Below are 17,686 nucleotides of genomic sequence, written 5' to 3'. Positions count from 1 at the left end.
TAATACTTTTTTCTTAATGATTAGTCTCTTGTGGAAAAAAGTATTCATAGGAAAAAATTTCAGGTCACCAATTCGTAGATAAGGCATGAACATAGTATGTTTTAGAAGATACAGAATAGATTATATAGAACCGCTGGGTCCCCTCCCTCCAGCCTCTATGTTCTGTATTGCACAACACTGCTACATTTATTAGGCATTTATTCCTTCTTAGAGAAAGAGTGGATTTTAAACTAAGAATTTTGATTAGATATTTGTGTAAAAAGTTATCTTTCATTATAGACACATTTGGAGTAACCTCAGACGTCAGTTTTTCCTCCCTTTAGTACTTTTTGCAGTAATAGGCCACACCATTTGAGGAATGGATGCACTAATCTTTGGGTCCTTGGCTACAGCTCATTTTCAATTTGTTGTATTCACATGCATACATTGCCACATTGACATTTACATATCCACTTTATCATCTCACTGTTCCTGAAGTGGTAACGACCTTCAGTAGAACAAAGAGGGGATAAAATAGGAAAATTGAAGTTCTACAAAAGCATGGTGGGAGTCACATGATAAAAAGCAGATTTTCTTTATTATGATGTTTCTCCATATTTGGCATTGCTGTAAATGACTAACTAACATTTACTGCCAATTCAGTACAAATGTGTGGTTTGATAATACCAGAACAGCGAATTTAAATGAAAAATAAAAGTTAAACATTTCCACACAAAATATTACAGTCTGACATTTCACTGCATAGGTAAAAAGACATTTTTTAAACTACAGATTATTATTCCGCATGAATAGAAAACTACAACTTTTATTTTTAAACAGGAGTCACTGGTTTTAATTTTTACACATTTTAAAATTACTGTGATAAAAAATAATGAAAAAGCTTCTTAATAATGCCATACACAGTATAATATAGATTTGTCCCCATTATATAGCATTTGTTTAATATACAAAATAGAATATTGACACACTTGAATCTATATGTAGTTAAGCAAGTTATTTTAGGAGGGTATTTTCATACAGCCTTTCATCAGAAAATAAAATCCTTCTTTCAGACATTTTCTAGAGAGAAGCTAATCCTTTCCTGAAAACCTAGTCACTAATCCTTAGACCAGGTTGATTGAAAATAAAACTTCTATCTAAAGTGGTTTAAAGTGTTTCCATACACTTTTATTTCCTCTTCCCTCACTGAAACCAGGCACATAAAAACACATTCATCTACAGCTACATTTGTTGGGGTGACCAACCAAGATCAAAAATCTCACTGATGGCTACCATGATTATTGGATTTTGACAAATCAAAGTATAAAAATATTGTTCATTTCACGGAGATGTAGTTTTTTAAATATATTTAAAAGGGAACTAAAATAAGACTTAAGTAAAATTGGAATTGTTCCTCCCCTCCCCTTTCTCTCCCTCATTGTCCCCGCCCTCCCAAATTCTGAAGTGAGGCTTTCTTTTATGTGCTTGCCCAGAGTCTTATCCTATGTTCATTATTATGCTCTTTGAAGACACTAACCAATCATGCTAGTTATCCTTTTGGAGTGGTGAAGTTACCCTCCCCCTCAAGAGAAGGCCAGGTGAGCTCCTTCAGGCTACCCTTCCCCAATTTTATATAGATGGGTGTGTGTGTGTGTGTGTGTGTGTGTGTGTGTGTGTGTGTGTGTGTGAGAGTGTGTGTGTGTATCCCCGAGGCTCAAGTCCTTCTCCTCAGTTCTGATTGTATAGTATCCCACAGTAATGCCTAAAAAACACTGAGAGGATCACTTTTTTCTAACAGTAATTAAAAGTATTTTTCAGGATTTGTTATGAGTCATCTAGGCATGCCACGGACTCTTACTGAAAGTCACTATAAACCTTAATAGTTACGGATGGCGAAAATGACACGCTGTAGAAAATGAAGCTGCTTTCAAACAGCACTCTTCTTTTCACTTAAGTCTATTATGCTTAAAATTCAGATAATTCTTCTTTCCCATGTATTCTAAGAGCATAACTTCTTTTTCCATTTAATGTAAAGCCTTCTATACTTGTTTTATGAATATCAGTTGGCTTTTTGTTGACAATAAAGTGCACGTATTCTGTTTTTTTAAATTCTGAGCTCTGTTTTTTTGAAAGCCAAAGTGATTATGACTGAAGTAGGATTAATGTGTGATGTGCTTTCTGGTTTTAACCATAACATACTATAAATGAATAATAATCTACTTTTGAGAATCTCTTTTTGAAACTTAACACTGTCATTGATAATATTCAAGTGGTATTTCTTAGGCACCATAAATTTCACATCCAGTTGGGTTACAAACCATATCTTAAGAACTTTGAGATCAATTTAAATCATTACTAAAGGAACATTCCCTTTTAGAGAGCATTCAAAAAGCAAAGGATTACATTTTTTATTAAATAATTTCTTTAAAATACTGAAAATAACAAACAACATTCAAAAGCATTCAAAGAAAACATAAACATGTTCCTCATTCTACTTAGAAATGAACTCTTGTTGTAGGGTAGAAAGGAATTAGTGTATTATTGGCATCCTAGAGATTTTGCCCTATTTACATATTGCTGGTACCTCTGTGCATATTATTGCCAAACTTCTAAAGCCTCTGGTTTTATTAACCTGTTGGAGAGGCTGTATGTGAAAGTAACCCTGTTATTTAGATGGTGCCTGTTAAGTATGTAAGCACCACCTTTCTGTCCCCTGCTTACATACATCAGTGCAAAGAGATTTAGTAAACCAAACCTGCGCTGACAGACTCACTGTTGGAATGAGAAGGGTGGTCAGAATGGGAGGCCAAGGATTACTTCCCTCTGTGATCTGATTGGGTCAGAGCCTCACCCACCTTCACTTGAACATGGGGCCAGTTTTCGTCTCCTTCCCCTAGATCAAATCTGTTTGGTGTCTGAGACCACTGCTGCCTGTATGAATGCTTGTACACACTATAAATCATATAGGTTATCCATCAACATTTCTTTGACCCCTACAAAAAATATATAACATGTCGTGATAAAACAATCTCATCTAAAAATCATTCTTATTTTACACTATACAAGCTATTGTACAATCATTTTAATAAATTGCATGTAAAGCTGCAGTAGCCCTTCCCTTCCCAGATTAGTGAATACCAATATGATATATATCTGAAACTATAACTAAATATAAAAATATATTAGAAGTTTCATATTTTTAATATTAGATTTTCAGTTTTCTATTACACAAATAATTTGGCCACCTTGAATAGAAATCAGATTTCTTGTGGCTTAGTAAATATGTTATGTTTTGAGTTTACATAAAGTTGGTAAGGTGCACACAGAAAGGGCTACTACAGCTTCTGTTTTGTTTAAAATGACAATTCTCAACAGTGAAGAAATTCACAAGACTTGTGTTAAGTTCTATGGCACACGTAGGGATGTGAAATTATACAAACATTGATAATCTGACATTCAGTTCTAAATCACAAAAATCAGTAGCTGAGCTTTCCTGTATTACCAGGAAAGATAGACCAATTGGTGACAGATGGGAATGTGAAAATGGGTATCTAGCCACTTTTGCCATACTGGAGATTAAGTTTTTGGGTAAAGTTTAATGAGAGAAAATTACTTGGTCTGATTAAAAATCTCTTAGCTGTGTTACAACTGTTATCTGGAATTATAACTTTTAAGAAGTTATTCAAACTACTACAAAAGGTCCTGAAAGAGAATTAGATTATCAGTTTTCTTGCCACCTAACCATTGCAGAGATAGGGCATAAGGTACAAAGAGGGCCTCTTGATAGTTATTATTTTTTAAAATTAGTCTTTTGCAGCCATCATCCACAGTTTACCCAGTAGGTCACTGGACTTAGGTGCTCTATACCAGTTAGGACGGTTAATTTTCACAACCTATATAGTTCTCCACTGAAGCAGATATATACAAAATATGAGCTTTTTTTGACAAGAATACTGGAGATTTGAGTCAATTTTTGTGGTCTTCTGATAGCTAAGTGCCATCAGGTTAGAAGCACCAACCCATTTTCACACAGAAGATTAATGTTTAGAGTTTATTTAGGAAAGCTATGAACTAGCTGCCCATCTTAAACAGCTGTACAATAACTTGAATACAAAAATTATGTAAGAAAAAAATGAGCAAGCGTAGTTTACTGAATATAAAGGAAATTGTTAAACTAGACAGTAATAGCTATAAAAGGCACAACTTCCCTTTTCTGATATACACTTGTAAACTTTTTTCAGGTTTCCATGCATAAATCAAAAATGCTATCCTAACTATACATGGGGAAATACATCAACAAAAAGTCTAGAAATTTATCCAGCCAACTGAAAAATATGAGCATGAAGTTCATCACAGGGACTTTGGGCACTGGTGGTTTAGGTGCCATCCTTTTCTGACAGTAGAGATTGCCCTTACATTATTGTTTCTAATTTCTGGGATATACCACCTGGTAAGTTTGACTGTCTACTTTCCCATCACTTAAAAAGTGATGACTCACCTGCTTCTGTTGCCAAGTCTTGGCCCTCTATAAACCACATGTAGTGCGTATTTATAAGGAAAAAAAGAAAACCGACAAAAACAAAAAAACAAAAACGAAAAAAACAACAAAACATCTACAGGACAGATGGGTAATTTGTACAAGAAAAGCTATAAATTCAACTTTCTTTAAGGCAACCTTTCTTAGTAAGGCAGTCACTTTTGATGAAAGAGAAGTTTTTTGATATTTCCATTTGAATATTTTGGTATCTGATTGGTGATGATTTCAGCTAACATCTCTGGGAATTCAATACTCATGGTCTTATCCAAAAATGTTTGGAAGCAATAGTTCAGGAGATTTTCAACCACCTGAAAGAAAAGAATGATTAGGCTTTAAAAGTGAACATTTCACACTCACTGGTCTTTTTTTATTTTTTAATATCTGACCCGAAGTATATGAATCTCTACTGGAATTCTACAGGTGAAAAGAAGTTTAGTGAAGTAAAATAAATATTTAAGTACTAAAGGCTTTTTAAATTCCTTAAATTATATGTAGAATTATATGGAATTAAGTATTTTATGATGAACTGCAGTATCATAAATATATAGAAGTCATATTTTCCTAATTTAATAGCTCATTCATATAAAAACGGAATTTCACCTTTTAAAACAGTGCTGTTAAAAGTCTGTTACAGCATGGTGATATTTTTAATACAAGATTAAAATAACATTTCATAATTGGACTTAGGTAAAAAGTATGCAAAATCAAAGTTCACAAATTGAACTCAAAACATCACCAAAATCTACAAACTGGGGTTGAAGTGGATTAATGTGTAAAACTATATACATTAATCAAACATACTTATGTTCCACAGAATTATTGTTATAGTTGACTTTATTGTTTGATACTTACTTCATGCATGGAGTCCAAAAGTTTTGTCAGTTGATAAAACCTTTGCCAGTTCTGACTGGAGTTTCCTTCCCTTTTGACAATGGCTTTTCCTAGCTCTTTGATGTAGGTCATTCTGATTTCATCAAACAGTTCTTGGCTCTTCAAACCTTCTTTAGGAACTAAAAAGTTAAGATGCAGTTAATTTAAGAATTTCATTGATATAACTTTTCATATACCAAACTGGACATTTAACATCATGGTTTGCATTTTCTAAATGCATTCTAAAATGGATGCGTTTTCCAAGGATTATGAGACTATAATCAAGGTAGAATATATGATTAGAGAATTGGAGGTCTTAACCTTGGGTTTCTAACTTACAAAATGGGGGTCATCAAATATTGTTTTGATGACAAAATAATACAGTGACCAGTTAACTTTGGCTGTCCTGCACAAAATTCTGGTTTTGCAATAGATGGCTTCAATAATGGTTATTCTTTAACTGATTTATTCCACCAGTTATATCTTAGAACATCTGCAATATTACCAGTTAATTAGAACTTAAAAATTAGATTATATTTTTCAGTGTCTAAGCATTCTGAGTTGATAAAAAAGAAAATGATTTTTATTGTAGCCTATAGATAAGTCTTAGTAGGGAGCAAGTTATCTGCCTTTCTTTATGTACTTAAAACATGGAATCTGGATTGTAAAATTGGAATAAAAATAATTTGTAGTACATTAATCCTCAAAAATTAGTGCTAGTAAGAAGGACAATAAACAGAGGACCAGTCATGGTCACAACTCACACAAAGATGTTTATAAATTGTTTTATTTTTCAACTTATGTGCTCCTAGGATCACTGGTTCTGTGTTAACAATTGCTAGGGAGAAATATAGGATTCGGTGGCAGAAATTTAAGAAAAGCTGAATGTTTAATATAAAGGAAGATTTCTGAATTTTAGGAATTCTTGGAAATATTATGTACTCTTCATACTTCTGTTTAAGTACTGTGCTGTCAGTGATTGTGGTCATGCCATAAGGGCAGAGCTGAATAGCTGTGACAGACTGTTGGATTATTTTAAAAATTCAGTCTTTCAGTTAAGCTTGAAGCATTTAGTCCATTTCTACAAATAATGAAATTATTGATACATTTAAATTTATTTGCACTACCTTATGATGTGCCTTTTTTCTCCTATCTTTCATTCTTTTGTTTTTTGTTACCCCATTCCTCTTTTGCCCATAATGGTTTGGTAATCTGCATATTCTAGTTGTCCTCCTTGAAATTTAAACACTCATTTCTTAACTTATCAAATTACTCTTTGAGCTATATGAAGTTATTGTGTATTTTAGTTCCATTTTAACCCCTAAAGATATGACATTAGTTATTTTATTTAAAAATAAATAAATGTTCTGAAAAATAATTTAAAAAAAGAACACTGATGTATTTAGACCATTTAAATTTAAAGTGATAATATAGCTGGATTAACATCTATGATGTTGGTAACTGTTCTAGTCATAATACTTTTCTTTTTTTGTTGTTTTCCTTTTTATCTTGTCTTTTTTTCTACCTTGTTTTCACTGAGCATTTCATGCTTTCATTTACTCTTCTCTCTTAGCATATCAACTATTACTCCTTTTGTTTTTAGTGGTTTCCCTAGAGTTTGCAGTATGTATTTACAATAAACTTATGTCCCTTTTTTCAATCTATACCACTTTATAGATTGTAATGCAGGTACATCTTTTTGGGGGTGGGGAGTACCGGGATTGCATTCAGGAGCACTTGACCAGAGCTACATTCCTCAGCCCTATTTTGTATTTTATTTAGAGATAGAATCTTGCTGAGTTGCTTAGCACCACCCTGTTGCTTAGGCTGGCTTTGAATTTGTGATCCTCCTGTCTCAGCCTCCTGAGCTGCTGGGATTACAGGTATGTTCCACCACGCCCGGTGCAATGCAGGTACCTCTTAACAGAGGGTTCCCAATTCTCTTTCCTAATCCACATAACTCTGCTGTTCATTTCACTTATCCATCTGCTTCAGTCATCCAGTACATTTACTTTGAAGTTACCAACTAAGAAAAAAAGTGTTATTTTACCTTCATTTATTCTTTGTCTCATGCTCTTCCTTCCCTATGTAAATCCATGTTCCTGACATTTTTCCTTTCTTCTTAGGAACGGCTTTTGACACTTTATGTAAAATAGGTGAATAATTCCTTTGATTTTTGTCTGAGAAAGTCTTTATTTCTTATTTGCTTCTGATGGTTAATTTTGCTGGATACCTTATACTAGGTTGGGAGGTTTTTTGTGTTTTAAAGCACTTTAATTATTTTATTTAACTCTCTTTTTGCTTGTAGGCTTTCTGATGAGAAGTCTGATTTAAGTCATAAATAAGCTGATTTTTTTTTCTGTTATTTTTCTGCAGTTTCAGTGTAGAATATATTAAGGCGTAAATGTGTTGCTTTTTATTTTGCTTGGTGTTCTCTGCATTTCCTGCATTTCTCTGCATTTTTTGGCTTCTGTCCTTAATTTTGTGTTAATCTGAGTAGGAGCTGACCTGTATTTACTGTTTGTTGTAGGTGCTAGCGTTTCAGTTCCCTTGTCTTACACCCCGCCCCAGCTCCCTGAAACTTCTTTTTAACTTCTTAAATAGCTTGTCCTGAAACTCTCAGTTTCAATCCACTGTTATACTGAAGCCCTGTTGATATGGTGGTTATAAGATGTTGAGGAGGGGAAAGGTTTAAAAATACTTAAAATTAAATCTCACTCTCTTCTGCAACTAGGCTTGAATGCCTGGGCTGTACCTTTCTAAAATGTTTCTTAACCTTTTTCCACCCCCCTCCCCTCCTACAAGAGAAAGGAAGGCCAGAAGGGACTGGAATCCTTCATTTGCCTTTTTCTTCAGGCCCTGATAAAGTTGTTTTCTCAAAGGGTAGGCCTTGGTTATGGAGAACACTCTCTAGATATTTCCAGATGTTTACTTTTCCTCTTCCTACTAACAAAAAAAAAAAAAAAAAAAAAAAAAAGGAAATTTTCTCTCATTTTAACCATGAAGAACTGGTAGAATTTCTGAAAATAAAACCCAAGTGTTGGGAAATCCCGTAAGACTAGATTCCCAGGAGCTTTGAACTCTCAATTTAGTCCTCATTCAGCCTCTAGCAGTTCATCAAAATTACTGTAGTCTTCCTATCATTTTGCTAGCTCTAGTGGCTCTGTTCCTAGTAAACTGACCTTGGTTAAGAGCTGAGTTTCTAAATTTGCCTGTTTCTCCAGATCTGAGGTGGTGGTTTGCCCTGTGACCTCAATTCTCTGGACCCACCCACATCCATCTATCCATCTATCTATTTATCCATCTATCTATACATGGACTTTCAGGATGTATGTTATAACTTTGTTGCAGTTTTCTTGTATATGTAATACAAACATGTACACTTTAAAAAGTTGTATTTTGGATGATGTCTTTAGCTATATATGTTGTTCAAGAGTCTAATCTGCTTTTCGACCCACCTTTTGCTTTGACAGTTTCACTTATATTTCCAATCATTGTCTTTAAATGTATTAAATGTACTAATTTACAAGGTTCTAAAAATATCCTTAAAGAGAATGCTTCAGAGTAAACTTTACCTTTTGAATTTCTATCTTTACTTAGTTCTTAAGCCCAGCATTTTAGTGGAAAATTAGAATACTAGAATTAGGTACCTATCAGAATAAAAGTCTATATTATATGGTAAAGGGACCTACGATATACATAAAAAAATATCAAAAAGTTCAGTGAGTTTGATATGTATAAAATTTAGACCATTACTTTTTAAAATTGCTAGTATCCAGACACTGAACTATACCTTGTATCTATCAAAATCATGCTCAGAACTTTATGTAACTGTTCACTCAAGTTGTTTCTTTAGCAAGTATACTGTTAAAGGTAACCTTCTCTAGCAATGATCTTGTAGGTTTTTTTTTTTTTTTTTAAACACGAGGTTATGGAACATCTTCTTCCTTGGTTGAAATATTAATGTTCCTTGCAAAGATACTATGAAAGAATTTAGACTGTGTGCTTTGGAAATGGTTAGATATCATGTGCAACATCCATATCTTAAAGTTTTTTTTGGCAACTATGAGTTACCAAAATGGAATGAAGACTTTTAATAGTAATTACATATTTGCTCATTGGTATATTAAAAAAGGTATTCAGCCATTACCTTGATGTTTTATAAACATTAACCTCATATGTGATTTTTAATGAAATGGCCTAAAGTTTACAATTCTAACTGGTTCAAAGACCTCCTTTTTAAAAAAGGCTTAAGAGTTGTTTTAAGTTCATAGAAAAATTAGGTACAGAGATTTCCCATATATTCCCTGTTCTCCCCACTATCACCATCCTCTTATGAGAGGGGTATATTTGTCATGTAGTTAATGAACCTACATTGGCATATCATCACCCACAGTTTACATTTGGGTTCACTCTAGGTGTTGGGTGTTTTGTGGATTTGTGGCTTTATATTTTGTATAATGACACGTATCCATCACTATATATATATCCATCACTACATATCATATAGAGAATTTTCATTGCCTTGGAAATCTTGAGTTCTTTCTGTTCATCCCTACCTCCCTCCTAACTCCTGGTTTTAATTTTTTCATAGTTTTACTTTTTACAGAATGTCACATAGTTGGAATCATACAGTATGTAGCCTTTTTACATTTGCTTTTTTTAACTTAGTAATGCACATTTCAGGTTCCTCTGTCTTTTTAAGTGCTGAATAATGTTTCCAGTGACTGGATGTACCAGTTTTTTCATTCACCTAATGAAGGACATCTTAGTCACTTGCAAGTTTTTGCAATTAGTAATAAAGTTGTATTAAACATCCATGTGGTTGTTTTTGTGTGAACATAAGTTTTCAACTCCTTTGGGTAAATACTGAGGGTTGTAATTGCTAGATCATGTGGTAAGAGTTTAGTTTTGTAAGACATCACCAACTGTCTTCCAAAATGGCTATACTATTTTGCATTCCCACTAGCAATGACAGTTCTTGTTGTTCCATATTCTCTTCACCATTTGTATCTTATTGTTATTTTAATTTAATTTCCTTGAAGATAAATAATGGGTAGCAGATATTTTCATATGCTATTTGCCATATTTGTTTTCTTTATTATATCTTAATTAGATTAAGACCTTTTAGTATCTATCATATCTTCTTTAGTGAGGTGCCTGTTAAGGTCCTTGGCCCATTTTTTGAATTCTTTGTATATTTTGAATACTGGTTCTTTATCTTAGATGTAGCTAGACCTTCCTTTTATTACTTATTGAAAATTGCCACTTAAAGTACTAATAGACAAAATGATTTTTAGTTTTTAAAGTTTTCTGGATTTATTAAATATCTTTGCTAGTTCAAAGTAATAAGTTTAAATGTCAGCATCCTTATCAAACTTTTAAGTTTTTTTAAAAAATAAAGTCTAGATGCTATTTTCAAAGATAGAGTAGTTCTGTCCAGCAATCCTGTTCCAGTCTGCAGTAACATCTTTTCTAGGATGTATCTTTTTCTTCTATAAATTTATATACTTGTTAATATTCATTTTGTATTTACAAATAACAGTGCAATAGAGAAATGAAAGCATTGTTGGCTTTCTTTCTCCATGTCCCATATACTGATGTTATCTAAGGTCAAAGGAAGGAAGAAAGCAGTCTGCAGAAATTCTGATCAACAGTGATCCCTGTGCAGCTTATATAACTATTTATTTTGTACCTATTTTGTCTTAATAGTCTTGGTATCACTGAATATCCCTTAAGAATTTTTACATTTATGAAAATCATCTATGTAGCAGAACATAATATAGCTATTAGCAATTCATTAAAAACCTTTGTTTCTAGATTTTCATGTTTCATGCTTTTGACATATTTAGAAGTAAATTTTAGAAGTGTATATGTTCTACCAACCTGTAGAGAGAAGCAGTAAGGTTTTCATACAGAGATACTCTTCATAAGATACCTGAAGCCTTTGTAACTCAGAGGAAACATATAGCATATGTTTACATTGGTCATACATGCAGGGCAGAGTCATTCTCTCTCTGTGAGAAACAAATACGAGTGTTTGAGTGTTAGAAAGAAATAGTGCTAGTTCCAAAACAGTACTATTTAATTTGTTTTACAAAATTATAAACACATAAATGACAACATAACTATTGGCATTAGTGCTAATTCCTTAGGAAACCAGAACTTAAAAGTTGTTTCAGGTTCTAGAGTAAAGAGACTACTGAATAAATTAATTTTACATTGGAGACATTATTTTATCATGCTTTGTCATGTATTGCATTATTTACTTTAGAATTTATTAGCAGTTGCTCAGTTAAAATCAAGGATTAACACTTGAATATAGCCAGTTAGAAAATAGTTGTAGATCTTAAAAATCATAGGGTGTTTTTCACAGCATTACTTTCTAAAAACAGATGTGTGACATTGTTTATAGTTAGACAGAGACTAGACTTTCTGATACCACAAATCTTTTTTTTTAATACTTATTTATTTTTTTAGTTATCGGCAGACACAACATCTTAGTTGGTATGTGGTGCTGAGGATCCAACCTGGGCCGCACGCATGCCAGACGAGCGCGCTACCGCTTGAGCCACATCCCCAGCCCACCACAAATCTTTTTAACTCACAGTATCAAATCAACTCTTGATTATGATTCTCAACAGTCACTATCACATCTATGATTTTCAAATAGATCTAAGGTTTCCTGACTTTTGAAATGACACTAAGAACATGAAGCTGTGCCTAGTTCATGACATTTAAAATACTTTAAGAAATTTTGTTTTTTACATTTCTATTAGAGAGTGATCTTGGGCTTAACAGAAAAAAAATAAGGTAATTATTTTTCTCTACTGAAGATATACTTTATTTCTTTGTATAATGAAATAAATTAGACATGAATTGTATGCTGCCAAAGTGATATTTCATGGTTCTTCAAATTTAAAGCTTCTTACCAATCCCCTAATAAAGCTATTTTCCTAAGAGCTGTCTTTATTCCCTTTTACTTATTCATGGTTAGATTCCTCATATAACTGAGAATGTCAACAAAATTTTAGTAAAGGAAGTAGAAAAGGCATTCCTGTTGGCTGTGAAAAAAATGTACATATATACATACATTTTTCACAACATTATGACCTAAGAACAACCATGAAAGACTTTTTGATAGCTATATATATAGGGTCAGAACTTGAATGCATCCTTTCTTACACTCTAAATCTGCCTGTTGGGAGACACCAGAGTTGTATGAAAATACATTGAAGAAAAGAGAGCGGGGCCTGTCTATCTAATACATGCAGCATAAGAACACAAGAATAGTAGCTGAACAGTGAGTAAAAATAATCCTTTAACAACTCGTTAAAAATCTCTGAAAAGTTCTCTTCCATATTCTACAATGAACATGAACACGAAACTAAAGTAAATTTCTTGGGAAGTAATTTCCACTTTATGTAAGGAATTGTATGGGTCTATGACTACTTAAATCCAAATTGGAATGCCCTAAAAATAAAAACTCTGAACTAGATTACTTTAGTTTTACAAATGAAAGTGAAAATGTTGGTGTTTTATATAAATCTCTTCATGGTTTTAATTCCAATTAAATGACTTCAAACTGATTATTAGAAAGTGCCTGAAAACACTATCGGCATGATACTTTTAAAAACATGGCTGGATTCTGAACTAAGTAACAATGTTCTGACTTTTCATAAAAGCTAAATATATTTACCAGTTAATTTAAAATTGGATCAAACAACTAATCTTCTTACACTGTGATGTGGTGGTTTGAATAATCCTCTTTTTGGCAAGAGTGTCAAGGTGACTTCTTTCTCTGATACCCATACTGAGAGTATGTCTGTGAAGCTGTGGTAGAGCTACTAGCTGAGGACTAAGATATGGCCCTTCTTAGAATACAAAGCAATTAGTTGAATATAGCATATGTATTTCACATGCCTAATCATGCTGCTTCTTATTATAAAGCCTGGTTCTTCTCCTTTGTGTCTTAGCCTAATCTATCTAAAATGGACTTCTCTATAGTAAAATCTCTATCACAGTCAAATTCTGAACTTATTCTATGTATTTGATGGTTATCTTTGTCTCTTGCACTAACATAAATAACTGAAGATCAATCTTATTTTCTTGTTCTTTGCTGTAGTCACAAACTAGGTACCTTATTAGGAATATGAATATTTGTTGTTCCCCTCAAATCCATTCTGGCTGTTGTTTGGTCCTAGAATAAAACCTAAACTCTGTTTTAAGACCTACAAGATTTTTGTCACTGTTCACTTCTCTAAACTCATACCTTATACTTAGTGTCCTCTCAGTTTCTCATGCCTGTCAAGCTTGTTTCAAGGTTCTTTGCATAGGCTTGAATGCCCTCTGCTCTAATATCTTCCCTGTCTCCTACCTTCTTCTCACACTATGGAATCATGGCTCTATGGAATAAATTTGGATATTTATTTGAATTCCCATATCAGAATGTTATTAGCAGGATTCTCATCTATTTTATTCACTATTATATCTACCATTCCCCTAATAGTGCCTGGAACTTGGTAAATACTCAAATACCATTGGATGAATCAGTGCTGGAAAATAAAGTATCACCAGTGGAGCAACAATACCAAGCTTAACTTAAAGAGTTTGGCTATAATTTTTGGCCTAGTTTCTATGCAGCTATCCTAGTAGCAGAGAAACCTGAAATCTCACTGAATATAATTTTCATTTATCTGTGAGGCATAAGGCCTTAGATTTACCTAGTAGTAGTATAAGGAAGAGGTGTCCTAGATCTAGGGTTACCCTATTATCTCTGGCTTCTAGCACTGTGCCTAAGAATCTCTTATTAAAATGATCTGAGGATCAGATCACCCAGTTTCTACTAAAACATTTAAAATAGATGCTTTTATTTCATTCCTACCTATTATTTTTGTACCTGGCAAACCCATCAGTGAATACTTATTATATTTTCATATACACATCTCTCTAAGCTGTCCTCCATGCTCTCAAGTCTCCTTTCTTCTTCTCTGTAAACATCTCATATTCATCCATGTTATGCAATCAAACTCCTTGCCACTCTGGACATATTCTTAATATGTCAGTTCTCAAACAACTAATGATGGATTTTCTCAAATAGAGCACAGTGGGACTAATTACTATACTAATGTGGTTTAAGATTTCATTAATTTGGGGGAGGAAGTCTTAATAGCATCCATAGTTCACAATAAAACTCTCAATCTTTTTTCACATAAACTCCATTTTAATCTTATCAGACCCTGTGTGTGTGTGTGTGTGTGTGTGTGTGTGTGTGTGAACTCCTCATTTACATTCTGATAAAGGAGATAAACTACGGGCACAAAAAGTAGCAATACAAAGTAGAAAGTGAGACAGACGAGATGTGTAAGAGAGAGGTCATATTTGGTGATAAAACACCATGAGCTGATGGTATGTTTGAAATGTGGATTAGCTGATTGGAAACAGAATGTGTGAAAAACAATGGGAAAGAAAGTGAGGCCAAGTTCTCAAAAACTTGAAACCATATAGAGTATGCACTGGATTATCAGTAAGGTGGTATTGAAAACATCTGTATATTGGAATATATATGATGTGATCAGAACTGTGCTTAAGGAAGAAAACAGTCAACACAATGAAGGATACATTGCAGTAGGGAAACTAATGAGGAAAAAACAGCAGTTAAGTAAAGGGGAATATATATCTGAAGTATTTCACAAATACAGACCCACAGGATAAGAAAATAGTTGATTAAAAAATCTTAAGGCTTGACTGGTCCTCCCTTAGTAAACACCTAAGACAAAAACCCAGTAACTTGTTCCTGTTTTCTTTTAAGCCATAGTCATTGAGTGAGTCTTGCTGTTCAAAGAGACCTCTTGTGTCTGGGTCCATACCTCACATCCTTCAGCCAGAGATGTCCTCACCTTTTAGTTGTCCCCTACTAAATTCACATGAGTTTCCCCATGTTTCTTTTCTTCTCTGGAGTAGGGATATTTAATAAAGCAATACAGAAATAATGCCACATGCACGTTTTTTGCTACTTTATGCTTGATGTGCTGCAGGCATTGATAAACAACTCTACTTCAAGTTTTCCCAGTTCCTAGATACCTGGTAGGATTGATTCTCTCCTGAATTATTACAATAGCAGTTCATAGGAAAATATCATCTGGTTAAAAATAGACTATGAATGAATACAGGGGAAATGACTCATATACAACTTACTCATTAATAATCAGATCAGGAGCAAAACATAGCAAGCTTGCACTTGATTGTCTGTATGATCTCCACCCCAGGGCAAATGCCATGAGAAACATCCATGAGTACTGCAGGAGGGTCATTTGGTCATCCAGGTGTAAGTTCCTGAATCCTGGATTAAGAGAAATAAAGATATCAGGCAACAGTCTAGTTGCCAAAAAAAAGATCATGTCTCCAGGAACTGCCTAAGAGCAATTAAGTCAATTAGCCTTGTTTAGGTCAGACCCTTAACAGATAAACAATATGAAAGCTAAGTGTATACAGCTAGCTTTTATCATCATTAAAATCCAAGCCCTGAGAACTAACTTTCTTTCTTTTTTTTTTTTTTTTTTGTACAGGGGCACTTAACCACTGAGCCACATCCCCCGCCCTTTTTTGTATTTTATTTAGAGAAATGGTCTCATGGAGTTGCTTAGGTCTTCACTAAGTTGCTGAGGCTGACTTTGAACTCGTAATCCTCCTGCCTCAACCTCCCAAATGGTTAGGATTACAGGCATGTGCCACTGCACCTGGCCCTAGAACTTTTTAATGGCATTTTATGTAAGAAAACTTCCAAGTAGCTCATTTATGTCACGTTTTACATATTTTAAATAACATGAATTAAACTATGAAACAGAAAGCTAAAGAGTCCTGGCATCAAATATTTATCAATGGATTTAATTAAAATTTTTTTCCAATTTTCACATTTCTTTCTCCCTTGATATAACAGGGATGATAGGAGGTTAGGTTAGTCATCTTTCTTCTACTGTGTGACCAACATATGGTCAATTCCTCTCTATCTGTACAGTCAGGGTTGACACTAACATTGACTTCTTCTGTTCCATGCAAAGTTCTAATAGGGAAAAATTTTTTTAAAGGGAAACTTTTAAAATTATCTTAAACATTAGATGAAGATTTATATCCAATCAGTTAATTTCATTTAGTGAAGTTAAAATCATTTTGTTTTGGTACATTTTGACAAAGTCAACACATCTGATAATTACAAACCTTACAAATAACCTGAAGAGAGAGAAATGGAATTCTTAGAAAGTGTAAAAAGAATTCTGAGTAAGTCCTGTAGCTCTAGTTCTGATATTATACCATCCTATCTAAAATTGTGCTCTGGGTTAAGATCTGAAAAGCTGGAAACAGTATGAATGTTTTATTGTGGATACCCTACTTGCTCATCTGCTTTTTAGTCCTTAGAACTGAGTAGGAGCAAGATATGCCATGAGATCAAGGAGGAAGGACAAGAAAGAGCCAGAGTGGTTTTGTTCAAGAAAATAAAGATTTATACTGTAGTTCTGTCATTCTTTGCACCTTACCTGGTATTGCCTTTGCCCACTTCACTGCTGCAATCACTTGGCGCCCACCTAACATGTTGAGTGTGGTCATGATCCTCCAAGTCGAATCTGGAATAGAGCTATCATATCCTGCATATAATACCTCAGGTTCAATGACTTCCAGCAATGACACCAGGGTAGGTGTGAGTTGTGGTAATGTTGCAGGAACTATTGTTTTGTTAGCAGGATTTTCAGAAGGGTCTTGTGAGACTCCTGTAGTGGCTTGCTGAATTCCTTTTATTTTTTTCTTTGTTTTTCGAGCTGTGGGTATTGAACAAAAAATGAATTATAGGGAGATATGGGCTGCAAAGGTTATTTAGAGGTATCTTCAATTTCTGAAACTATTAAGACTGAAAGAGGAGAAATAATTTATTCAGCATTTATGAAAAAATGACATAGGAGAAAAATTTTTTTTTTCCTGGAAGGATCCAGTTACCCACCCATTCCCATACCAATTTTCCCTATAAGTAAGCTAGTAACATTTTGTATAACTGTAATGAATAAATCTTATAACATTGCTAAAACAACCTAAACAAACCACTTCAGTAGATTTTTCCATAAATTATCTCATTTTCAAAGTTCATATAAATTATACAAGGAAAATTACTTTTATAATCAATTGAAAGAATGAACTAAATTTGTGGAAGGACCTAAGACACTGTATTTTAGGATTAACCAAAATTATGACAGTATATTTAACAAAGCCAGCTACATTGTTGTATATTTGTAGACAGATATTTAATCTAAC

The 17,686-nt window shown here is 33.6% G+C and overlaps 1 protein-coding gene across 5 annotated transcripts in view; it reads right to left on the bottom strand.

Annotated features, from left to right (window-relative positions):
• Positions 1 to 558: 558 nt before the first annotated feature.
• The window catches only part of Nr3c1 (nuclear receptor subfamily 3 group C member 1), a 101,633-nt gene continuing 84,505 nt past the window's right edge, over positions 559 to 17,686 (bottom strand). For all 5 annotated transcript variants that reach the window (XM_071612269.1, XM_071612271.1, XM_071612268.1 and 2 more), the window contains exons 5-9: positions 16,921 to 17,199; positions 15,584 to 15,728; positions 11,273 to 11,403; positions 5,369 to 5,526; positions 559 to 4,824 (exon numbers count right to left, since the gene is read on the bottom strand). In XM_071612269.1, the coding sequence (XP_071468370.1) occupies positions 4,672 to 4,824; positions 5,369 to 5,526; positions 11,273 to 11,403; positions 15,584 to 15,728; positions 16,921 to 17,199 (866 nt within the window). In that variant the 3' untranslated portion in view covers positions 559 to 4,671. The remainder of the gene's footprint in view (positions 4,825 to 5,368; positions 5,527 to 11,272; positions 11,404 to 15,583; positions 15,729 to 16,920; positions 17,200 to 17,686) is intronic.

Source organism: Marmota flaviventris, chromosome 5, assembly GCF_047511675.1.
Source record: "Marmota flaviventris isolate mMarFla1 chromosome 5, mMarFla1.hap1, whole genome shotgun sequence".
In the NCBI taxonomy this organism is placed as follows: Eukaryota; Metazoa; Chordata; class Mammalia; order Rodentia; family Sciuridae; genus Marmota; species Marmota flaviventris.
This window is presented reverse-complemented; position numbering and strand designations above follow the sequence as displayed.